The 26,125-nt window shown below is 39.7% G+C and overlaps 1 protein-coding gene across 1 annotated transcript in view; it reads left to right on the top strand.

The window, feature by feature from the left end:
* Nucleotides 1-4,294: 4,294 nt before the first annotated feature.
* Nucleotides 4,295-26,125, top strand: part of LOC131680794 (uncharacterized) — a 61,388-nt gene continuing 39,557 nt past the window's right edge. The window contains exons 1-6 of the mRNA XM_058961504.1: nt 4,295-4,504; nt 21,334-21,414; nt 21,491-21,731; nt 21,998-22,131; nt 22,193-22,342; nt 22,404-22,550. Of these exons, the coding sequence (XP_058817487.1) occupies nt 4,477-4,504; nt 21,334-21,414; nt 21,491-21,731; nt 21,998-22,131; nt 22,193-22,342; nt 22,404-22,550 (781 nt within the window). The 5' untranslated portion in view covers nt 4,295-4,476. The remainder of the gene's footprint in view (nt 4,505-21,333; nt 21,415-21,490; nt 21,732-21,997; nt 22,132-22,192; nt 22,343-22,403; nt 22,551-26,125) is intronic.

Genomic DNA, 26,125 nt, shown 5'->3' on the forward strand with positions numbered 1-26,125 from the left:
TCGAATGAATCGAATGAATCGAATGAATCGAATGAATCGAATGAATCGAATGAATCGAATGAATCGAATGAATCGAATGAATCGAATGAATCGAATGAATCGAATGAATCGAATGAATCGAATGAATCGAATGAATCGAATGAATCGAATGAATCGAATGAATCGAATGAATAAAATTAATCAAATTAATCAAATTAAGCAAATTGATCAAATTAACCAAATGGATCAAATGATTTTAATGAATCTAGTGAATACAATTAATAAAATGAATGAAATGGATAAAATGAATACAATGATTGGAATGAATGAAATGAATAAAATTAATATAATTAAAAAAAATGAATTGAATAAAATGAATAATTAAAACAAACGAATCAAATTAAAATTGAGCCATATTAAAAAGTTATAAATTAATAGAAAAAAATAAATTACGTCTAATAAATAATTTGAATGAAAAAAATAAAGCTTAAAAAATAGTCAGGTATTCAAAATGAAGAAACTGAAAAAAATGAATAGAATGCATTGAATGAAAATAGCGAATAAAATAAGTTAAATGAGTATGAATAATAAGCACGAAAAAAACTGGTCATAGTGAATCCAATAAATGAAACGAATAAAATAGATACAATGAACCCAAATGATCAAAATGAATAAAAAGAATGCTGAATGAAATAAATTATTAAAATGCAATGATCATATACTTAAAACTAGTCAAATATTCAAAATTAATAAAAGGCAAATGAAATCCTTGAAATGAAGAAACTAAAAAATGTATTTTTTGCAATTTTTTAATAAAGTAAATGCATAAACTGGATTGTACGAATTTGAGAACCATTGTATTATGAATTGTTTTTGTAAATCCCATTATCCGAAAAATGATTAATTAATATACAATGAACTTTTTAGGGCTTCTACTCATTTTTGTTTTCGTTTTCGTTCTTCTTTTCTTGACGGCGTCTGTTAAGATTATCTGGTGTTTCTACTTTATTGATGGAACGTTCAATTTGTTTTGGAATTCAAAGTTGCATTTTTGGTCACATATTCGCAAAAAAAAGTATTTTGAAAAGAATTGAATTTCTGGTCCAGTATTTCAACGCGCAATTGGAAATAGTAAAGTGTGACAATGTTACATGTGCTTTCAAGCTGCTTAAGCAGAGAGCGACAGAGGAAAAATGCGATGCGTGAATGAAACAGGTAGATATTTCAAAGTATTCATTTGCATTGAAGTAAATAGTATGAAGTGTCTGGGCTTTGTCGATTGCACAAACGTCGTGCATTCAGTTGATTATAATGCAGTCTCTTTCCAGTCATCCTTATAACTTGCATATTATTTAGTTCGGAATTCTCGCTCAGGAAATATGGATAAATGAGTCCTATTCAAACCACTACTATGAAAAAGAAATGGTTCAAACTATCAGGACTAGTAATTAAATTGTTGGAAACGCAGTGGCTATTGAAAGGACATAAAAACGGCTATTGATGAATGGACATGCTTGAAATTATAAGTCTTAATTTTCTGCGAATACATATGTTTCTAGTCAAGTTGGTCATGAAAAGGGTACCTTCAGGTTCATATTTTGCTACACAGTATTTCGATATAAATATGTTTATTTAATATTTTATTGCGTCTATCACCTACACCGAAGGCATAGACTTTGGTAACGTAGGTGATAAACGCAATAAAATAATATTGTAAGAAACCCGTGACCAAACGCCTTCTCTCATTACTACACAGTAATGTGCATGGCAAAAATGTAGTCAGATCAACTATCTGTCCCATGCAACCCTCGCTAGTTTACTTGTACAATTCGCAGAACTCAAACGAAATGTGTACTTAATTACCCAACGCCTCTCTACTAATTGTGACTGTCATTGACACATTAATTGAATTGTACTCAGCATAGAGCAGAAATGGATAACGATAAGTTAGAAGAAACATTGTACTTACATCCCCCATCGAAAGGTCTTTGGAAAACTTCTTTTCCCGGCTCTAATTCGTGGGTATTTCTGGGCTTTGATCCGTTATTCTTCATAATAGTTCATACCAATACAATGTATTTTCAATAATATCATCACGAAAAAGGTGTTCTTACTTTTCATATGACATATTTGAGCATGTTTCATTCAAAATTCAATAGAGATACGAAGTGTTTAAATAACGCACGTGAAATGTCTAGTTTTCAAATTTTCATCTTCAAACATCCATATTACCCAGCTACCTCAAATATTTTTCTGAAATAGCCATGAATTTCCTTAATTATAGTGTATATAAATGCTCTGAGTAGAGGTGAATTAAATTGAAGTTTTAGATTTTTGGTCACCTGCCTACCCATAGTGCAACGTTTCGAAGGGATACTTTTATCGTGAGGGTGTGAACAATTGAAAATAGTTATATTTTTTTCAACATGCAAACATTTTGCAAATTATCGTACAAGTATAGATATTTTATTTACCAAGTAGGATGTAATATTAAACTTGTTTTCACGAGTGTCTCTCTTCTACACTAAAATGCAAAAACTATTTACAGTGTAACGGCAGAAAAAAATAGTTTTTTCTTCTCCACAATTACATGGCATACAAGATTGGACAATAATAAATATGACAGATTAGCAGAAGATATTGTCACACAACTTAGAAATGGATAGGGAAACATGATGTGAGTCGTAACAGATGTCACGAACACGAAGGAAAAAAGAGACAGAGAGAGTGAGTGAGAGAGAGAATGAGAGTGAAGAAGAGAGGGGGGGGGGCATTTGAGATATATTTATAGGTATTGTCTATCCCGAGATAAACTAGCATTTCGTCGATTTGTTGCTATATGTTTTACACATGAGTGCGAACGAAGCAAAAATAAACGTCAAATCGTTTTTTCGCTTGCACTAATGCAAAGTGAATAGGCGCGTTATTCGGCGCACGGCTGGGCGGTGCATGGCTGATATGTTACGATGTGGATTTTAGAAAAGATTCGCAATATATTATGCGATATAATTATTTCTTTACATCCTTAGGGTAAGGTGGGGCAAATCCGATCGTTGGATAAATCCGACCCCCTCTGTTATCACGATTCGGAAGCACTACGCGAACTAATATCAATGTTGTCGTGGAAAGCATCGAAAATTATCATAATGGTGGTATGACAGCATTTTATTAGTCTACATTGAGATGCTCAAACGACAATAAACAACTATTGATTTGATTTTTGTGCATCATTGACTACAGGCTATTTCTGATTGTTAAAATGATTGCATAATAAATGTAAGTGGATTAAAATTCCTTGATTAAAGTCCTACAAGGTATATAGATGAACTTAGTCCAATAATAATAATATAATATATCTGCAATATCTGTACTAAATCAACCAAAAACATAGGCAGTCGAGTTTACCCCACCATTTTTGAAAACTGTAAAAATGAATGTTTTCATAAAACGCTAGCATCTCAAAATTTTTCCAAGATATGCAGAAAATATTATACATAAAAAGCAGCCTCTTTAACTTGGTATACAATACGACTTGATCCTATGTAATTTTCGATGCTACGAGTATAATTATATGAGAAATCTTTTATCTCACTGGATTACTTGATGATCTGTGAATTAATATACCCTCCAAAATCTATCTTACGGTTGAACCAACGACACGACTAGACACTGGAATTCCAAAATTGTATCGCAAATCTGAATACCCCTCAGTGACTCAGGTAACTGATAATGTCAAATATGACTTTTGGTTAGAAAATGCATGAAACAAGCAACACTGAAAAGCCTGTTGTTATTTTTTCCAAATAACCTCTAGCATCTCTTGGTTACGTAGGGACAAACAAATACACGACAACAACAATAAAAATCTTGAGTTTTAAAATATGTAATAATAGTGCGATAGGCTGATTAGTGCGCTAATGTTACTATTATTTCCAGCGATTAAGATACGACTTATGGATAATTCGCAGATGGTTGGGCCAAATCGGGATCACTTTGCTGAACAACGTTCTCTTCGATAAAGTTCATCTCGCTCCAGTAACGCTCCAAGCTTCTTTTGAAAGAAATGCTAAAAAGAGTTTCGCCGCTAATCACAATTAATGGTTACCCCTTGCACAGATCCCGGGACATCGAAATCATCAAGTGTTCCCATGTTTCAACAAGAGGTTCAAGTTAGTGCAGGGCTGATGAAATTTTCTAACATCTTCCCAGTTAAACCCATTCTGAAGTGGTTCGGAAATCGAAGTGTCATATTTAACCGTATAGCAGACTCAGAAGTACCAGTTACTCTGTTTCTTGCAGGTCTCTTCAGTCAAATACTGGAACCGTAGCATGAATTTCTACCAACTCGGAATGATTAGGTCTTATAAATTGGAGCGGTCGACTTGTTCCAGCTTATGCTAGAGTCCATATAGTGGTTGATGAATCGTGCCATTCCCACGACGAATTTCGCTACAAGGTGGAACACGGAGTGCCTGCCAAATCGCTTTAGTTCTGCATATGGCCAGTTTTCTACGGCAGATTTTTGGTGAGTTTGTTGAATATTTAACATAATGATTAATAAAGTAATTAGAAATCTGCATCAACAGAATCGAGTTAAAATGACCTGCAGTGGTGTTTTTCTCGGAGACGGTTATGCGCAGGAAATCCCAGTACAACTGTAAAACTCCAATCCACATGGATTAGACGTTGGCTATGCTATGCCTCTTTCATCACCATCTCGTGATGACGCCTAAATAGGGCTACCAATTGTCCTTATTTTGAAGGACAAGTCCTTAATTCCGACAATTTTGGGAAGCGTCCTTTTTTACTTCAAATGTTCTTCATTTTAGTTTCAAACCTAGACATATTCAAAATATTTTTGAAATCAATCAAATTTCGAGAGAATGAAACTTTTCAACCATCATTTTAATTTATTATTTGCTTCTAGCGCTTTTTGTCAAAGTTTAAGTAACATGCATGCATACTAGAGTGGGACATGGTTATATGAAAAAAATAAAATTTCGCTCCGAGTAACTTTTTGGGTTCCATTTAGCTCCCAGAACAACTTTGTAAATTTTTAGTTCGATCGGTGGAACTATATTTTTGCGCCCATGGTTTAAAGTTTACATGGGATTTCGTATGGGGAAATCTACTTTTGCAAAATAATTCTTCCAAGAGTCTCCCGTTATCGCTTAAAAATAAATAGATGACTGATTTTTATAGGAAATTTGTCAAGGAAACAAAGTCTAGAAGACCACGAAACGATCTGATACTTGTGGAAAAAGTTATTAAGAAAAAACCGATTGATGCCCTGAAGATCGGTGAAATTTTCACTTTTCATAGCATCACTGCTGCTGACGGTCGAATTATATACAAAATTTTTAACTTTCTCTTATTATGTACAAAAGAAGCCCCAATTTATCCTCCAAAACCCTTGCGAAGTGGCCAAACAGCATAGATAAGTAATTTAAACACATTAAGAGAAGATCAAAACAAAATTGCATAGAATTGGAAAACCAACAGCAGTGGTGCTAGAAAAAATGAACATTTTATCAATCGTCAGAGCATCAATCGGTTTCTGCTTAATAACTTTTTTCTCAAGCGTCAGATCGTTTCGTGGTTTTCGAGACTTCGTTTCTTTGTTAAATTTCCTATAAAAGCCACATAACGATTTATTTTTAGGAAGCAATGGGCGACTTCCGGAGGAATTATTTTGTGAAAGTTAGTTTTTCCATGCAAAATCCCATGTAAACTTTAAACTGTGGGCGCAAAAATATAGTTTCAGTGATCGAGCTAAGAATTTGCACAGTTGTTCTAGGACCCAAATGGTATCTGAAAAGTTGCTCGGAGCTGGATTCTATTTTTTGTCCCACCCTAATGCATACCCCAAAAGCTCTTTTATTAAAAAACATTATTCATTCTTTAACATCTATTGGCCAAATTAAAGAATTGTGACAGCTGTGTGTTTGAAATATATACGTGTTTCAGTGGCGAAAGTTACGGGTCTTAAAAAAAGTGCTAGATCGAAGACGAGAAAAGAAAATTATTCCTGCACATTTAATTCGAAAACAGATACAGACATGTCAACCTCAGCATCCTGACTCGTCTTTCCAGTTGTCTGTAACTTCCGCTTGATAATTCTCCAATACTTCAATTAGATGGGATTTGGATGGATTAATATCCGTGTAAGCAGAATCCAGTTTAATTCACTCTATGCAGAGTCCACTTCCTGGATGTAATGTTCGCTTGTTAAATTTAGCAAGAAATTCATTGGATCTTTGTGAGCCTCAATGAAAGGTTGTATACATTTCTACAGGCCCTTTTGCTTACACAGCTTCGTGTCCATCTTTTTTGAAGATGCAAAGCTTTGTTTTGAGCCTACAGTTGCAAATTTTTTTGCCAGATTATCGTCTCCTTTCTGTTCGTGTATTCCATCTAGCACAACTTTTTAATGATCTTGTATTTTCCAAACAAATCGCTTTTAGGATTTCCTTAACCCGATCACTAGAGGAGCTTTAACATTTAATTCGTGTCCTCAATTTGTCCCTGGCCGATTTGGTAACCCTATTCGTAAATTTCGAAAGTCATGGCAGAGCACTCCCCAGAAACAATCCCAGCAGGGTTCTCCGGACTTGCTGCCTTGCCACATTGCAAAATTATTCAGTTAATTCCGTTGAATTATTTGTCAAAACCAGCTATGCCGAAGTAAATCTGAAAAAGATTCTAAATTATATTTAGAAATGTAACACAACAGTCTGAACTTACCGATCCGACATTAATAATTTACAATCTGTGAAACATGTAAGCTGACCAGGGTCTACACATCGGAAGATATCCTGTTCAGATCATTATTAAATTCGGTTTTTCAGTAACTATGCTGGTTTTGTAAACATAACATGGTTGCTATAGAGCAACTGAAAATCTATAAACAATGAAGTGCTGCTAAAATATTTTTTTTTCGTGTGAATCAAGGGGTCACTCAATGTACTGATAACTGGCGGTAAAAGACTCGCACATTTTTTCTTCACAATATTTCATTAAGTTTCAGGTCGTGTCGTTGGTTGAACGCAACATCTAATCCACGGGACAAATACATGAACTCTAGAAGCAATTTCACTATGAAGAAATCGTTTATTTATTATTGCGATCATTCACAAAAAAATTTCAGAATAGAATTCCTAGAATCACGTAGATGTGGTTCCACATCCCGATATCCAAAATCGATCTAGTTCAGCATCTAAAACACCAGCAAAGCAATACTCTGTATGTAAGGGTCTCATTTTTAGTTAGTGGAAATTGGTAAGCGAAGAATAAAATGTTTAATATCTCCGCCACTCGTGAACGGATTTTGACAATCTATCGCTTGTTGGAGAGATATTCTCATGAGTTTTCTATTTCTATCTAGTTTGCACGACGTGATCGCTTTTTTTGAAAGTTAATGCTTAAAATTTGTTTTTTTTTACTAGATTACACATATCTCAGAAAGTAAACAACATATCGAAAAACAAAAATAATAGTGTTAAATTGTCACGTTAGACCTTTCGTTTGAAACTAGTTTTAATAAAATCGGTTCAGCCATTGCTGAGACAATTATATGACATTCGTGTACATACATACATTCACACATACGTACAGACATTGTCCCAATTAATCGAGCTGAGTCGATTGGTATATGAGACTCGGTATACCGGATCTCATAAAAAGTTTTAAAAATTTGGGCGAATCCTATGCATTTCTATTGTGTAGCCTGTCGACTGTTCCGGAATATTTTGTGAAATGGTTTTCGGCGATTCAGTCAAATAATCCAGCACAAACGACGTATATCTATGTTGTCCAACGTTTCGACAATTTATTTTGTCTTCTTCACAGGAATCTGGTTAAGTTTGTTTGATTGCATATAAGAAAAAATTTCCGTTAGGTGTGCTTTCAATGATTTGTTGGAATTACTTACAATAGGTTACGTTTGATTGTCTTGTATTTGTTTGTGATTCGCAAAACACAACACTCAAAGAACGCACAGCACTTCGCAATCAATCTGTATAGAAACCGATCACCAATTCAACCTTCAAACGGTCAAAATTCTTGACCAACACAAAAACAAAACAGCACTGTCCATTCTGGAAATATGCCATATAATGAACAGTGAAAACACAGTCAATAAACGCAGCGATATGGAAGGACTCAGCACCATATATGCAGGTATATTTCATGCGATCAAAAAACAATAACAAAAAAAACTTAACTATGACAGAACTTCAAAACATAAAAAGCTGACATTTCATTTGACGTCTCCAATCTACACTCGTATAATTACCACAGTATACTTGAACCAACCGTGAAAAAAGACGCTCCGTAAAATAAGACGAACAAATTGTTTTCAAAAAAGCTGTTTTAGGAAAGTGATGATAGTACAAATGCTGTAAGTCACTTATTTTCATAGCTTTTTACAAAAAGATTCCAATTTTCATGTTCAATTTAAGGGGTTATATATGTTGAGATGCGGTAAAAAAGGGAAAAGTTTGAATTTTTATAAAGGTATGTAGCCATATTTTTATGAAATACTTGTTGTACGTTTAGCGTAGTACAATGTCCAATTTGCAAAATCCACTTGAGAAAAAAAAATATTAATAATTGTCGAGGCTATAGCAATTTCCGCAAAACGCGTTTTTTCAACGAGGTTTGCCGTGACTACGATTCCATTCCGTGTCCTTGAATGATCGATTAAAAAAAATTCTTCTTTTTGGAAAAGGGGACGATTTTTCCAAAAAAATCACTATTTTCGCCTGAAAAATATTATTAAAAAATTCATAACAATAATATGAAAATTTTGACGAAAAAATGGAATCGTTCAAGGATACGGCAGTTAAATTACGAACAAGTAAAAAAAAAAAATTTGAGATCGGTTGAAAACTTTTCCGGCAATCGTATTCACCGCAAAGACGCTTTTGGGAAACATGTTTCAAGGTAATCGCGTTTAAAGTTTCAAGTATAAGCAACACCTCCATGAGGGAGCCAGATGAAAAGACACTTACGCTGTTCACACAAACACATACAAGACAAACAAACGTAACCTATTGTAAGTAATTCCAACAAATAATTGAAAGTACACCTAACGGAAATTATTTCTTATATGTAATCAAACAAACTTAATCAGATTCCTGCGAAGAAGACAAAATAAATTGTCGAAACGTTGGACAACATAAACATACGTCGTTTGTGCTGCATTATTTGACTGAAAATTCGCCGAAAAGCATTTCACAAAACCTATGCGTTTCTTTTGTAAGAAATGTAAAAAGAGAGAAATTTCACTTTTTTTTCTTTCACGAATACAAATTTGTTTATTTATATAAATTTATTAAAATTAGGAGCAAATCATAGGAAAATCTATTTTATTAAATTATATCCTGCACTTAACGAAGTAGGACGATGTTTCACGCACAGAGGTCGAGTCATACATAATCACAGGATGAATTGGTCGGTGTTAAGTCAGACTGGACTAAGTCGCAAAACCTTAAAAAATCATAGCGCTGGATAAAGAATTTCCTCAGGTACTTTCGACTTTTAGCTGTTTTGAAATATGTTACAATATGCAAGAATTATAGCAAAAAATTATTTCAAATTATAATGTAAAGGATGCTGCGATTCAAGCTTTAAACTCGTTTTTTCTCGAAAGCAATACAATGCCACTTAGTCCGGTCTGACTTAACACCGACCAATTTATTCAACGATACCGGCTAGATAACAAAAATTACAATACGTTCCTAGGCAGCTGTGCAATGCGTGTTTCATTCATAGTTTATTTAGGATGTGAATTTTCATGAAGAACCTGTTCGTTTATTATACATACCGATAGCAGTGTGTATTAACAAACTAATCCACTACCGCACAATAAACCTACTAAGCAATAAAAAGTGTCCATCGAATATTTAAGACCAACAAGGCATTTTGTGTCATCGACCACTAAGTCGACGAGTTCGTAGCCTGCCGACAAAGTCGGTAAAATTTTGGATTGCTCGCCTCAGCTGGAAGCTTCACCCGGCTATGAAATACGACTATAGACAGTTAAAGGTTAAACTTATAGTCATATTCACACGCCTTGACTATGGGAAGTCTCGTGCTTGGGCAGGGTTATGGAATCACGATATGAATAATTCCAGAAAGGCGCGCGTTGTTTGACTACCATGCGTCAAGTTGCAGTTTCATTTACATCAGAGATGTGTTAGTTAACCGAAGGAATAGGTTGCTACCTCTCCGGATTCGACCCTGCAGCTTTGATTTTGGGGAGGAACTCCGGGAGTTCGGGTTTTACGTTTTTTTCAGTTTCTTCGGGTCTGATGAGACAAGGGAATAATTAGAATTATGTAGGGTAAATTGTTTCTCTCAAAGTATTCCTGAAAACAACGCAGTGTTTCAAAATTTTATTGAGCAATCGAATGGATTCGATATTTTATCTATTTCCAGCATATAGTCATGTATGATTTGAAACCTACCCGCAAATAAGTAAGAATCCCTGGGTTAAATCTCGTGGATTCTCGATCTTCGCCGCGAAAAGTTCTGCTAGTGCCCGCATTGAACAGCCTAATATCCAACTTTTGGAGAGCTATACCCTCTGCTTCCCCAATTTTCTGCCGATTTTTATTACTATCATTTCCCAGACAGTAAGGAAGCAGTATCACACGGGCTATATCTTACGCTTATGATCAACGATCACGCTTCTGCTTAATTATCAGGAAATGCCTCCAGGAACTGTTCACTTGTATCGTAGTTCATGAGAACAAATACAATTTTAAAGGGGAATTGGAATTAAATAACAATACAATTGATACCACGAGGGTACAATATTATAGTCCATAGGTGGTAACAGATGAAACTCTAGTATACGTTCCGTTATGTATTACCTTTATAACGGGAAATGCAAATCAATTTGGTGGAATATTTTAAAATCTCACACTCATTCACCGCTCGGCGTCGTTTGTCGAACAATCGACAGGCTTCAGTGGACAGCAAACGCTATATCAATTGGCTTGGCAATAAAACTCCAAGCAGAAGCCTGTTTGTTCAGAGGTAATTATATAAGTTGATTTGCATAGGTAAATGCAGAAGCAAATATTTTAACTTGCATGAGTCAAACAGTTTCTCTCTTCCACCTGTGATGCTGAGTTGTGCTGACTGAGTGAAGGCATAAACCATTGAAGGGTAAATCTATGGTCTTGTTTAGAGAGAGATTGAAATGGTGAACCCAATAGACCAGCTGCATGCGGTTAGAGGACATCCGAATAAAGGTGACATAGCGCGCACAGTTGCACAAATCGCACTGTGGGCAGAAACTGGATCAAATTAACTGATAGGTAATTTATGCTCACACTGCATTTGATTTCGAGTTACTTTAGATTCGACTGGAATCCAATTCACCTTGTAGTTGTTGCGTTTGATGAATCTTCTTCATAAAACTAAATGAAGCTGTATCTTATAATGATATCAGAAATGTTTCTTGTTGTTGTTGGGTTAAGTACCGTTTAAGCAGTGCTGTTTTTCAGTAATAGGAAAATACATTAGAGATTTTTTCCCACAGTGCACTGTTGACACAATTACATAATTTGTTTAACATACATGCATACCACCACAAAAAAATTATGAGGTGCTAGAGTTATTCTTGACAATTTCATTTGTATCATATAATCCTTGTCATTTTTTGGTGTTGCGTACCGAAATTTGTAGGGAATTTGAAAGTCACATAACACATTTGAAGGTTGGACATACGGTTACTAAACGATTATTAAACTGCGCTGCTATTAATCAGAATCCAGCTCATAATTGCAACTTCAATTGAATGTTTAACAGTTTCTAGAAAAAAAGTTTACTAACCTTTAAAACACTCCGCATGGTTATGTCCATTCCATCTGCACGTATATAAATTACAGATCGAAGCGCAATGAGCACACCTGTCAGCCTTCTTCTGTTGCCTACTACATGTTTTGTGAACTGGTTCCCCGATGTATTCGCGAATGCATTAGAACGAGAATCTGGCATAGAACATTTTTGCTCAGATCAAGTTCGAATCACCTTCAACTGTCAGCAGCAGCAGCAGCACGTTTCTTGCCGAAGACCTGTTCGTTGGGCCTAAGCCTGCTAGGTAAATGCAACTCCACCGTGCCGCTGCTGCGATGTGGGCTAAATCACACTTTACGCAGCATTCATTCAAGGTTTGCCATGCGGGTGCATTAAACCTTCGCCGTGTCGATGCGATCCTTTACGCCGGTTAGGTGATTAGAGCTTAACCGGCCCACATGGTCGAGACCCTCAAGCTCTGCTCGCCTCAATGTGATCTGCAAAATTTCGTAGTTTGTTTTTATTTAGTTACTCCGCTCTCCGAAGCTAGCGAAACTATAAAAAACGCGAATGTCTTTGCCTAGTGGGGTCGTTCTATATTAATGCACAGGAACTTGCGAAAGTAAAAGTTTCGTAAATTTACGTTGTGCCCGTCAGCCGGCAGACCAACGAATTTTTTTCTCTTGCTGCGATTTGTGTGTTTATTTCATTATCACGGCACATGCTGACTGGCGACCGCTACTGTCATGAGACCGGACTGCATCGGTGCTTTCAGGTCAGCTTTAATTGGTCAAACGGTGTTTCTGTACAAGAGTGAGCACATGTAGCAGTGTCAAGGGTTTCTAATTGGGAAAAGTCAATGCCATGCGATGACGCTTTGTGCATTGATGAGGATGCTGTTCGATCATTTATTGAAGTATGTAAGTCATCTCAATGTGGGTTAAGAGGTAGAACTAATGCTCGAAGCTGAAGCCTTTTTGGTCATGCATCAGACTTGGGTTTCTTTACCATAAAATACTACTTAGTTGGTAGGGTGATTGCGTCTTGTAAGTCATCAGGCGTTTTCCCTCTTGTAAGTCATCAAGCTGAATTTCACACATTGAGCCATGTAGTTTACAGCTATCCTGACTTGCGGCCTTATGCTCATAGCTTAGCCCAATTTTGTCAGGACATACTCGGAAAATCGTCGTCAGCAAATATAGCATACTCAGACGGGGAGACTCCCGGCGCCATATTTTCAGTAGAAACCGGTATGCCGTTTCTTCTCCTATTTTGTGTTTTACATTTCTTGTAAAAGAAATGTATAGAATTCGCTCAATCTATTAAGACTTCCGTCGAGGCCCGGAGGGCCGAGTCTTATGCACCAATCGACTTACCTCGACGATTTGAGACAATGACTGTGTGTGTATTTTTATAGAGCATTAAAAAACTTTCAAAAAAGCCCTGAAACTGCACGAAAAATGTACAAAAATCTTAACGTCTCAGCGAACCGGTTAGGGCAACCACCACCCGACCCGCTGAAAACCACTGCTCTTGTTTAGAACCTGATTCTTCCCCGGCACTACCGTACGGCATTACTTCTGTGAGTCGTTTCTTATTATCACTCTATTTAGTAGTTAGTTCCTTCAGTAGGGTTCGCTGGTGCTCCGACAACCCGCGACTGGTGGTGTCTCGTCGCGGTCTTCTCAGTCTAGTCCACGGCGGTAAATCTAGCTTACGCCGACGGAGAGTTACTCGGCGAAGGAGCTAGCCTACTCACGAGCTACCCGGTCTCGAGGTCGGTCCGACGATTTCGATGAAACCTGACTCCGGTTTACTGGCGTCCAGATGACCCGAACCCGGTGCTATGTCGCTTACTACCCAAATGGCCCCCGGTGGTGGGCTTAGTCTACACCGACGGAGAGTTTCCGGAGATGGAATATTTCTTGAGTCCTGATTTGTGGTTTCACGGCGGCTTTCTAGCCAATGGCGCTACTTTATCGGTGCTTTCTCCACTTCCTCTGTAGCTCGGAGAGTATACTCGTAACGACTCTATTGCCAGCGTCCCAGGTATGCTCGTCGTGGCACATCTTTTCGAAGATATTGTTTACTGCAACACCAGGCATACCCCTACGAATTTCGAATTTCGAACCTAGGGCATTAAAAGACCACGTGTTCCGGTGTCTCTTGCACGTTCACTCACTCCGGGCAGAGGGGTGACGAAGCTTGTCCAATCCGATGCTCGAACTAAAACTGCGTCAAATGGAAGTACACATCTCCATGCTTCCTATGCACCTAAGATGACACATTTGGGATGAGTCGGTGGATCCACCTTCCTTTCTCGGTGTTGTCCTACTCATGCTGTCAGCTTCTTGACCTTCCACATTTCGGGGAAGTTGCCTTAATTTAAATACCTCTGCAGCACCATCCTGAACAAGTCCGGATGTGCCAGGATCGCAGCTTTCAACACTACGTTTGGTATTCCATTCGGACCAGGGACTTTTTTTGATTTCAGGCGCTTCGACGCTTCTGCGAGCTCATCGCTAAACACTTGCGAATCGCCCGTCTTTGCTCCTTCTTTTTTGCCGTACGATGTCGGTGGCCAGATAGTTGGATTAAGACCCTCGACAATTATCTTCAGTTTATCCGGGCACATTCCGGCTGGCGTCGTCGAGCCCTTCATTGTAGCCGTTACGTTTCGGTACGCGTCGCCCCAGGGATTGGTGTCTGCTTCTCGGCACCGCTCCTTTGGGCAATCTGACTTGTTAAGTCCGATCTCCTATTTTAAAGCGACCCTAGTTTCCCGAAACACTTCCTTTCCAGATCCAGTTCCAGGTTCCAGTTTTCGCGGCATTGTGGCGTCACAAGCCGCCACAATCCTTCTTGTTAGGCCAGCCGGACTCACGTTCTCGGTCCCGCCATTCGACCGAAGGGCCTCAATGAAAAGGTCTTTGTTGGAGGCTTTCGTCTTCCATTTTTGCTCATTCGTTATCCTTCTCCGTGCTGCAGCAGAGTTGACCGATACTGTAGCGAATCGCCTGGTGGTCACTATGCGTATACGTTTCGCATACTCTCCAATCCATGATCGCCGTCAATGAAAGACTACAGAATGTGACGTCGATAATAGACTCCCTTCCGTCTCTCCGAAATGTTCTAACTGAACCTTCATTGCACAATCGTACATCTAACTTCGCTAGAGCTTCCTGCAGAATACACCCTCTTGTGTTGGTTATTCTGGTGTCCCACTCCACACTCCAGGCGTTGAAGTCACCACCAATGTCTACCGGCTTCCGACCAATCAACTGTTCGGTTAACTGCTCCAGCATTAGGCTGAACAGTCCTACTGTACACCTTGGAGAAGCGTATCAGCTGCACACGAAGACGCCGTTGAATTTGGCAATCACGAAGCCCTCGTATGAACTTTCTACCACTTCTTGGATGGGGAATCTGCCCACAACTTGTATCACAGCCGTTCCCGATCTATCCACCCCCAGTTACCTTTATCAGGGGGGACTTGATACGACTCTGCAATCAAAACGACATCACACATTGTTTCTGTCGTAGACTGCCACGACAGTTGCTGTGCGGTGTCAAACTGAATCAGATTTACCTGGGTTATCTCCATTACCGTTGGCTTGCAGTCGCTTTCTTGTAGGCAGGGCATTTAAAGCCACCCGTCTGATGATCGTTTCCATTCACTGGAATGCAAAGCAATCACTTCGGCCGCTGCATGCAATCTCGCGTAAGATGTCTCTCCCGTTCCCAGCACATCCCGGATCTATCCAGGCCTCTGCAAGCTCCTACCAAATGTCCAAAGCTTAAACAGTTGAAGTATTTCCTTTGCTTGTTTATTCACTTGTGGGGCGGCTCTCAATGGGCATCTCGACCATCCTGTCGTAACTTTGCTTACCCCCAGCGTCTTGTCCTCAGCGGTTACCGGTAAAGGAATCATCGCTGTCTGAGTTTCTCCGTATCCCTTTTTTTAACCGGATCGTCATGTGCACCTCTACCAGGTTACACTGCTGCTTCAGGGTGCCTCTCAGCTCGTTTTCCGTCGTGATTTCATCAAGCTCCTTGCACACAATCACCATCTTCGGGTTCAGCGCTTTAAATGCTGCCTTTTTACCCATTGATTTGGTAATATTCTCCTGCAAGGTCGAGCTACTAGTCGTGGGATCCTTCTACAACTCTAAGAGCATCTCGCCTTTTTGGGTATGCCTGATTCTTATCACGTTTTTCCCCAAATCCGTCAGCTCTGGGTCCTCTCTGACCTTCTTGAGCGGCGATGCATACGTCGCCGCGTCATTAGCTTTGACGAGCACGGCTTGGCTCTTTGGCGCTTTCTGACGAGCCGGAGGTTTTCCTTTTCTCTTCTGCTCCACTTTTCGCTCTTCCTTCTGCTTTTGCTGTTTCCGGTGTTTCTCCTATAACAGCTTCTCCCTGTCGCCTGACGTCCTTTCCGTCGGCAACAACAGCGTCCTCGAGCATCTACCTCTTGGTCTTCCGTCTCCTGGTGAGGTTCTTGACAACTTTGGAGTCGCGGAAACTGACGTGTTCTCCACATTAATCTGCTTCTCCTTCCCCTGCTTCGGGGAGCTGGGAAGATAGTAGCATTAGTCGAGGCCAATGCTCGCTCAACTGCACTAGCACTCCGCGTTGCCATATCGGATTCTAAGAACCATCTCCTTAATGTCCTTATGGACATTGTTTCTCGCATCCACGAACTTGTGGAGCTCCTCTACCAAGTACTTCGCTGCCACTACTTTTGGTCTCTGTGGGGTGTAACTCATCCCGTTCTGCTTTGGCTGTTGTTGCTGCTGCTGTTGCTGCTGCTTCCCCTCCTCTTGTTCTTGCGGTGTAACTTCAGCTGCTGGTGATGGTGATCCTACCAAATCACCTCTGGCGAACACATTTGCAGCGCCTGCTCCGTACGTGTGAGTTTCAATGTATTTCTCCATTTTATTGGGTCCCAACTCCGGACCGCTATCTCTTCTCGTTGTACATAGTCGTCTCTTGTAATCCCATGATTATCTATGAAGCAGAAGGTCATACTAGGGTTGACATGATTCTTCATGAAGAGTAGTATTCAAAGCCGGATCGGCTTAAAATCGAGAATTCTCCAACCGAGCACAAACTGTCCAAGATGCAGTTCGCATTCCGCAAAGGAGCATCGACAGAACATGCCAGTCGGACAGTGCTCGAGAGTGCGGGAAAGGCATCTAAACCGAAACGAAGAGGAGATCGATACTGCGCTGTGGTCACGATAGATGTGAAGAATGCATTTGACAGCACCAGCAAGGAAGCCATCGCTGCAGCGCTGCATAGAATGAGGGTTCCCGACTATCTATGCCAGATCCTGAAGAGCTACTTTCAGAGAAGAGTGCTGCTGTACGAGACGAGCGAAGCGCAGAAGACAATGCGAGTCAGAGCGGGCGTTCCTCAGAGCTCCATTCTCGGTCCAACTCTTTGGAACGGGATGTACGATGAGGTCTTGACACTGCGGCTGCCCAGGAAAGTTCGGACGACGTTTGTTTCGGACGACGTGTCACTAACGGTAATGGGTGATACCCTTGAAGAAGTGGAGGTGTCAGTGATGGAGACAATACACGTCATCGAGAACATGATGGAGTTGTTGTAGGTCAGCAATTACAAAGCGGTTCAGCGGATGCAGATCGACATCGGAGGGCACGTAATTGCATCGAAGCGTGCGCTGAAGTAATTAAGAGTTATAATCGACGACCGGTTGAGCTTCAACAACCACGTCGACTACGCCTGCGAAATATCGGCTGAGGCAATGAAGGCAATAGCGAGAATCATGCCAAACATCGGCGGTCCGAAGAGCAGCACGAGACGTCTGCTATCTACTGTTTTGTCACCGATACTCCAATATGGAGTTTCTGCCTGGGTTGCTGCGCTGAAAACCAAGCAGAACCGTGAAAATCTGAACAGGACATTCCGGTTGATGGCCGTATGCATTATCGCCCGGATGATCCCCATCTGCATCACTCTGGTTGTGGACGTGGAATACTATCAGCGCAAGAATACACGTAATGCAAATAGAATGGCCCAAGCGGACTCGTTGGCTAAATTGCAGCAGGAGTAGGACAACGCGGAGAAAGGAAGGGGGATTCATCGATACGTCCCAAATGTGTCGGCTTAGGCTCATAAAAAGCATGGAAAGGTGAACTTCCATTTGATGCAGTTTTTGTCCGGGCATGGATGCTTCCGGAAGTATTTGCATCGGTTTGGACATGCTTCGTCACCACTTTTCCCGTAGTGTGCGATCGTGCAAGAAACATCGGAAAATGCAATCTTCGAATTTCCTAGTCTCAAAAAAGTCCGAAGGGGTGTGCCTGGTGTGACAGTTGACAATATCTGCTAAGAGAAGTGCCACGACGAGCACATCTGTTACGCTGTCATCAGAGTTACAGTTACGAGTATACTCTTCGAGCTGGAGAGGAAGTGGCGAAGAGACCAACAAAGTAGCGCCATTAGCAAGGAAGCTGCCATGAAACCACAAATCGGAATTCGAGAGAAATTCCGCCGCCGAAGAACTTTCCGATGGTGTAGACTAGACCGCCACCAGTTGAGTAGTACGTGACGTTGCACTGGTTTTGGGTCGTCGGACCACCAGCGAGCCGGATGTCAGGCTTCGGCGGACTGACCTCGACACCTTACCCGGGAGCTCGTGAGTAGGCCGTGTCGAATAGCTAGCAGTGGGTCGTTGGGGCGCCAGTGAACTGGAAACTGCGCTCCACCCGGAATCGCTGGATGAACCTCAGAACCTACTGGCTGGCCCGTTGAGTAGGCTAGGTCTACCGCCGGGAACTAATTCGAGTAGATCGGGACGAAGCGGGAAGCTAAATGGCTCACGGAAATGAACATTGGTATCGGGAGAAATAAATCGCTCGGTTTCGGGATAACCTCTCTCGCCGGGGAACTCTCTGGCGGAGTAGGCTAGATCCACCATCGGGGAGTAGACAGAGTAGTTTGCGAACAAGATTTTAGTAAAATCGGGAGCTGAATGGCTCATCGGGGAAGTTGAGCGAAATGGAACGAGAAGGGAACCAAGTGTCTAAAAGAGTTGCGGTGATAAATGGTATCGTCAGGGAGCCAAAGGGCTCTAGAAGTTGTGGTGCTAACACCAAAGGAGAATCGGCATCGGGAGAACTTCTTTCGCCGGGGAACTCAACGACGGCGTAAGCTAGATTCACCACGGGAGACTAGACTGAGTAGACCGCGACGAGACACCACCAGTTGCGGGTCGTCGGGGCACCAGCGAACCGGACGTCCTGCTCCACCGGAATCACCGAACCAAGCTCAACACCTCGATGGTTGGCTCGGTTTCGGGAGAACTTTTTTGCACCGGGGAATTCTCCGTCGGAGTAGGCTAGGTCCACCGTCGAAGACTAGACCGAGTAGTTCAAAGTTTAAGCGAATCCTATGCATTTCTTTCACAAGAAATGTAATACATACCTTTGAACGATTTTGTCATGAATATATTACACGAATATGGGAAACCGAGGAGAGTTGAAAAAGAGGAGAGTTCAAACAGTGCCCATTTCTAGTGAAACCATGCCGTTAGAGATTCGGCCAAAATGCTTTTGTTTCACATCTTTCGTATATGTTGAACAAAAGCGATATTACAAAATCCATAACGGAAAGGTATTGGGCACTACTTGAACACTCCTCTGTTTCAACTCACCTCGGTTTCCCCTACTAATTTAGTGATAGGGGTAGATAAACTTTAAGGGCCTTATACAGGGTGTTCGGTTCATGATTATGAACCTCTTGAGGGGTGATTGACTATCATATTTGGAGAAAAAAATCATTCTACACATACCATCAAATCTCAACCGTTACAGAGTTATTGAACTTTTTGTGCAATAAGCTTATTTATCTTAAAATATCTCTAACTCGTAAGGTATACTTTGTATTTTAAATCTTTTAGTTCCATTGGAAAGGTGAGAAAATTTCCTTTTGAATGATGTCCTCATATTTTTCAGTTAATTAGTTTCAATTACTTTTTAGCTATAAAGTAGTTAAAAATTAATGTTTTTGATGCGGTTTTTGTTGATTTTCTCAAAATAATGAACTATAATAATAGCAATATAATAGATATTTAGTACACTTAACTAAGAGATATACATACATAAAGAGATATAGATACATAAATCGAAAGAAAATTTACTTAGCCTTCCAATGAAACCTTGGAAATAACGATATAAACCATATTTTGTAGATTAGAGACTTTTAAGCACTTGCAAGTCGATTACAGGAAAAGTTTAGTTATGAAATCACAAAGAAACGAAAAGAGATAGGAATATGATGTTGAAGAACAAATTATTAATCGTCTTAAAACCCAAGTTTTGAATAATAGATATTGCATTTATTATAATTTATTTATAATTTATTATTTTGAGAAAATCAACATGAAAAATAATAATTTTTAACTACTTTACAGCTAAAAAGTAATTGAAACTAATTAACTGAAAAATATGAGGACATCATTCAAAAGGAAACTTTCTCACCTTTCCAATGGAACTAAAGGATTTAAAATACAAAGTATACCTTACGAGTTACAGATATTTTAAGATAAATAAGCTTATTACACAAAAATTTCAATAACTCTGTAACGGTTGAGATTTGATGGTATGTGTGGAATGATTTTTTTCTCCAAATTTGATAGTCAATCGCCCCTCGAGAGGTTCTTAATCATGAATCAAACACCCTGTATAGTTTGATTTAAAAATAAATCATTTGAGGTAAATTCATTAAACAGGGATTATTTTCGACGAGGGATTCTATCAAAGTATTTAAAATTTTATTATTTCTAGGATCAAATACAACCTTTTTTTACCAATTGTAGACACTTGCGGTTGGAAAAGTTTACCTGTGATAAAGTTTGCCATTTAAACAATGACTAAGCTCTAGTGTGATCAACTATGGTTATTCACCACTAAAAAGAATAAATTGTCAACCACAATATGTGTCTCGCATATCTTTATTGATTAGTTTTCACGCAGAAAATGTTCCACCTTCCACAACGATTCATGTGTTTAGAATATAAAGCACTTTGTTAAAGCAACATTCACTAGACCAAACCTGCAGTCTGAATATTTAGACCACGAAAAGCGATTAGTTCACTGCCTCTGCTTAACACAAAAAACATGTATAAATGGCATTCGAAATGCCCTTGAAAAATACTGTTAAGTATTGTGTTACTGTAACAGTTGCTAAAATTCATAGAATCTGTTTATTGTAACAGCATAGCGCACACTATGCGCAGAGAATCGTCTCTAAATCAATCGTTTGTCCAATTCAAGAATAAGGCAGGAATTAATTTTTCCAAGCTATTCAAACCACAGATGTATTACGGATAAGTGAAATACATGGCGAAGTATTCATATCCTTCCGTTTTACGGTAGGGCTATACTATTGAACACCGTCATGGGCATATCAATTATGTAAAACGCAGAAGTTAAACGATGGCCGGCATTAGCCAGTAGTCCTAAACTGGTACAAATTGAATTCAATCCAACTGTCTTGTCTTCATTCTTCTTTCAGATACCAAAATGCGAAGCTATCAATTGTGTTGGGCATTAGTGATACTACTTTCCGTAGACAGCGCAAAATCCATAGACCTCCGTAAGAAAATTTCCTTTGTGCAAAGCATCGACTATGTAGTAAGCAATTTTCCAACTTCCAATTTCCTTCATTGCAGCCGAGTATCTGCATGTGTGCCACAAGGACGACCCGGCGCTGACGGAATGCATGAAACAGTCGATCGAAACCCTTCGACCCTATCTGGCCCGTGGCATTCCGGAGCTCGACATTCCCGCCATCGAACCGATCAATCTCGGCGATCTGATAGTGGCTGAAAGTGTTCCCGGACAGGGCATTAGCATAACCGCCAAGGACATCAAAGCCTACGGACCGGGCAATTTCCGATTGAAGAGACTAAAGTGAATACGAATTAGTTTGTTACGAAGTTTGTTCATTGATCAGCAGATCTCAAATCTGGGGGCACTGTTACGAATTAATTGAAGAAACGATCTTCTCTGAACGATATTTAAATTTGAAGTTTTTTAGTAACAGACTGAAACTGCGGGTGATTCCGTTATACAAAAGAGGTCGAGAACTGCTGATTTTAGTGTGTTGAGCAGATTTCTCACCCTTCCGCATTAATTAGAGTAAATAAAGTAAATTTAACAAATCTTAAATTTTTCAGTATTCTCGAGTACGGAAAAATCTACAGCTTTGAGCTGGAGCTACCGCATCTGTATGTTGAAGGACGATATGTAGTTGACGGACGAATTTTGCTGCTCCCTGTGAAGGGTGCTGGAAGATTTACAGGAAACTTTAGTAAGTTCGTTTGAGTCATTGCGAAACTTTTTAAATTTGTTCTGATCGATTTGTATTCTAGCCCAGGGAGTGGGAAATGTTCGAATCAAAGGTGACCGCAAAGTGATCAACGGCAAGAATCATCTCTCGCTGGCTAAACTGGATATTAAAATTAAAGTCGGAGATGGAAAAATCAAACTGGAAAACCTGTTTGGTGGAGATCGCGTTCTTGGTATGATCAGATCATGTACTTCGAACACGTATAAATGATTTTGTTTTCTACAATCACACAGGTGAAATTATCAACGAAACGATTAACCAAAACTTTTCCCTGCTGAGTCACGAACTGATTCCGTTGATTGAGAAGGCACTTCAAAGGATATTCAAAACGACGGGAAATAAAATCCTCGAAAGGTTCCCCGAGGAAGTGTTGTTCCCCTAAAATGGAAAACATAGGAAGCAAGTAATGAAGCGAATAATTTGCCAATATTCTTAGCAAACTGTTATCTCGGTTTGTTTGCTAATGAAGAAAAAGAGCGAGAGATGGTACGAAAGAAAAATTAGATTTATAAAAGTGATTAAATGTGACTTACTGTAATTTAGAGGTGCGACAATCGAGTTGTTCGGCCGTTTTACGTTGAAGAATTGTAAATAACTGTTGAAATTAGCTTATTTTGCATAAAAAATAAATTCTAAAAAAAACAATTCTAACAATTATTTCTATACATTCGAATTAAAAATACCTTGACTTGGCATTTTTAAGATCAGTAGGAGGGACTAGTTGTGGTAAGTTGGCGGAATCCCGTTTCTCCGTTTCTATTAGACGCATAGCGCTGCCTCTCGGTGTTTTCCTTAAGTAATGTGAAACACATTATCCAAAATGTTTGTATTGCAAACAATTTCGTTTTGTAGATGTTGTAGGCGATATTGTGTTTTCAAGCATACTATGTAAATTTTCTTAATTTTAAACATTTTGTGTTATTTAAGATGATTTTCAATCTATTCCCCATATCTCTTTGGTGACAATGGACGGCTCCCGGTGGAATTATTTTGAGAAGGTCAAGTAAACTTTAACCCGTGGCAACTTAATCGCGATGCTCCCACAAGAACGCTGGATGGCACTGACGTCCATCTTCCGGATCCTGGTGGTCAACTGCTTCGTATCCTTGGCCTGTCAATTATTTGTGTACACTAGGGCACTGAGGGAGCCGAAAAAATTCTCAATGGATCGGCACTGGGGCAAGCTGATCGGGTTCCTTTCTTTCGGCACGTACGGTACACAGAAAAAAAATATTTTGTAATTTTAAACTTATTTTAATGCACATATTTGGAGCATGAATATAAATGTAAAATTAAGTTCCACCACAAATACACACAACTTGTCGTGCTTTCTTCAACGAATTTTATTATAATTTTTAACGTTAATTGAAAATTACAGCTTCAGCTGTATACCAATGCACTTTAATGTATTTTTAATCCAATATTGCTGTAAAATAGATGACATGTAATATCATACGAACGAAAATGTAAAATCGTATGCTTTTTGATGCTCCCATTGAGTGCATCGAATTCAACTTAATTTTCAATCAAATTTTTGATTCAAGCTTTGTATGTTTACATTCTTATTGATTTACGCGTCGTTTAAATTTCATTATTTTTTGGTAAGTATTTCTTTCTGCTCGAGATATTCTAGCGTATTCTTGACGTAATGGGAAGACGACTTGTCCGGCCAGAAGACGTGGGGTAACTGTGGGTGAGACGGACAGGTGGCGTAAGACGGACACACGGGTATTTTAGGGATTAAACATTAAAACTCCAATTGTATTGTATGTTGTAAGTATGAGTATGCCCACTACTCGGGTTCTTGTTTACCTGGCGGACCTTTCTTTTCAGAGCGGCCTAGGTACTTCTACCGGAATTTCGGATTTTCGTAGCACAACCAACTAATGGGAAAACAAAACGAATAAATTTCAAATTCACCGACTTTTATTCTGCCACTCTCCACGGCTGTTGATGCTGAATGATCTGTTGTCGCTGGCGGAATGGCGGATGGTCTCTGCTGCGTCCGATCGGCCGGGAACACAACGGCCATGGTCTCCCGATTTTAGAGGGCTGCTCCGGCAGCGGTCCTTGACAATTAGCTAGGGAGGTGAGCTTTGCTCTTTTGTTGAAACCCTCCTAGCGACGGTGGCGAACTATCGCCGGATCGTCTACTCGCTGTAAACGATCCCGGAAATCACCGCAGTAAACTTCCTAGGGGGAACCTTTGTCCTCCCTGCTTCGTTCTCCTTGGAAATTAACGGTGGAGGAGAGCTCGGCTCGTTTGACTGATCCTCCACAGTGAGAACGGACGATGCGTCGGATCTTTGACAATTAGCCGGGAACGCTAGTGGCTCCTTCGCGATTAGCGTTTCCCTACGGCGATCCTGCAGCACACTTGTAACCGGATAACGGGCCGGCACTTTCGACGGGCTTAATTCGCCGTCTTACACGCGCACTTCACACTTGGTTACTGTGCGGAAAACTGTCCCGAAAAAAGGATTGTTTTTTTAGCGACTTTCTACTACCGTAGTCCGTCACTATCTGAAATTTTATTAGCGAATTTGCCCAAAATTCCACCCGGCCGTTCGCGATCGAAAGGAATGGCCGCCATTCATGAAACACCGCGCTTAGGGGCCATGCATAAATGACGTAGCATTTAGGGGGTATGGAGGGTATACCAAATTTTGACGAAGTGTGACGATAGGGGGGGGGGGGTAGGTTCAAAAATTGTGCGACGTAGCATTAAGTTTATATTTTACATGGGCATCAAAACCCATTGATTAGAGAAAACAATGTAATGTTCCTCCATTCCCTAGAGAAATCAATTTAAATTCACTCAATTTACTTTTCATGCGGTTCATAGGGTCAATTTTACGATTCGCGGAATTACGTAGTTATTCTGCCTAAGCTCGACCCTCATTAACAGAAGACAAAGATTAAGCCCGCACGATATTAAGCCTGTTCTAATGATCCTGCCACTTCTAGTTTTCCGACCTGTTTACTTCACATCCTTGCTCTCACTTGAGTACTATGGCTCTAATTTTCATAACTTTCCCTACCCAGTAATCTCTAGCTAATTGAATGTCGTTAAAATGTAAAAAAGCAGAACACAAGTTGTTCCAAAAATCAGCCCTGTGTTATTCAACGTTTTGTGCAGGTTGAGCATACCAGATGCAAGTAGTGCAAAATTCACCACGTTCAGTAAAATTCAAAAGTTCTTTTTAGATTCCTGAATGTATAAAATTGCTTTCATGAGCTATACTTATCATTAAATTCTGTTTTGTAAATTGTCCTTGCGTTTAAACCAAAATGTGGGGATTATTACTACCACAAATAGCAAATACAAGTACTAGTTACACCAAAAACTTGCTGGAAACCTTTAACGTGTCCGTCTTGTGCACAATTTTCCTAAATTTTGAATATTTTGTATTGTGATCATCATTTTCGTAACATGTCCGTCTTACCCTCACCATATGTCCGTTTTGCCCGCAGTCTGGAAAAAGTGCAAATATTTCTTCGTTTTCTAGTTCTTTAAAAATGATACTTGTTGATTTTTGTAACATAATCCCTATGGACACTCGAAAGCCAACATATGGAGCTCTAACATAGAGTATTGAATGTTGACAAAACATGCTCTGACTATGTTATATTACAGTATATTCTTAACATGCCCGTCTTACCCCCAGTTCCCCTAATTCCCATCCGCTCCTTTAAGAACGGCAGAAGAATTTTCTCAAGACACTCCTCCTGGTACACTTGACGATTGATGACCTGACCGCTCGACTTGAACCACGGCTTTGAAATCTCTCTATCCGATATGGCGATGCACAGCATAACTTATTTCACATTTATGCCTAAACTTATATTTTCCTTAGACTTGTCGCTGGAATAGTAGCTCTCATTTCCTGGAATGTGTTTTCGAGAGCGTAAAGTAACTTTCGTCGTCCAGCACGACCCGCGGTAGTTCTTCATC

Source organism: Topomyia yanbarensis, chromosome 2, assembly GCF_030247195.1.
Source record: "Topomyia yanbarensis strain Yona2022 chromosome 2, ASM3024719v1, whole genome shotgun sequence".
In the NCBI taxonomy this organism is placed as follows: domain Eukaryota; kingdom Metazoa; phylum Arthropoda; class Insecta; order Diptera; family Culicidae; genus Topomyia; species Topomyia yanbarensis.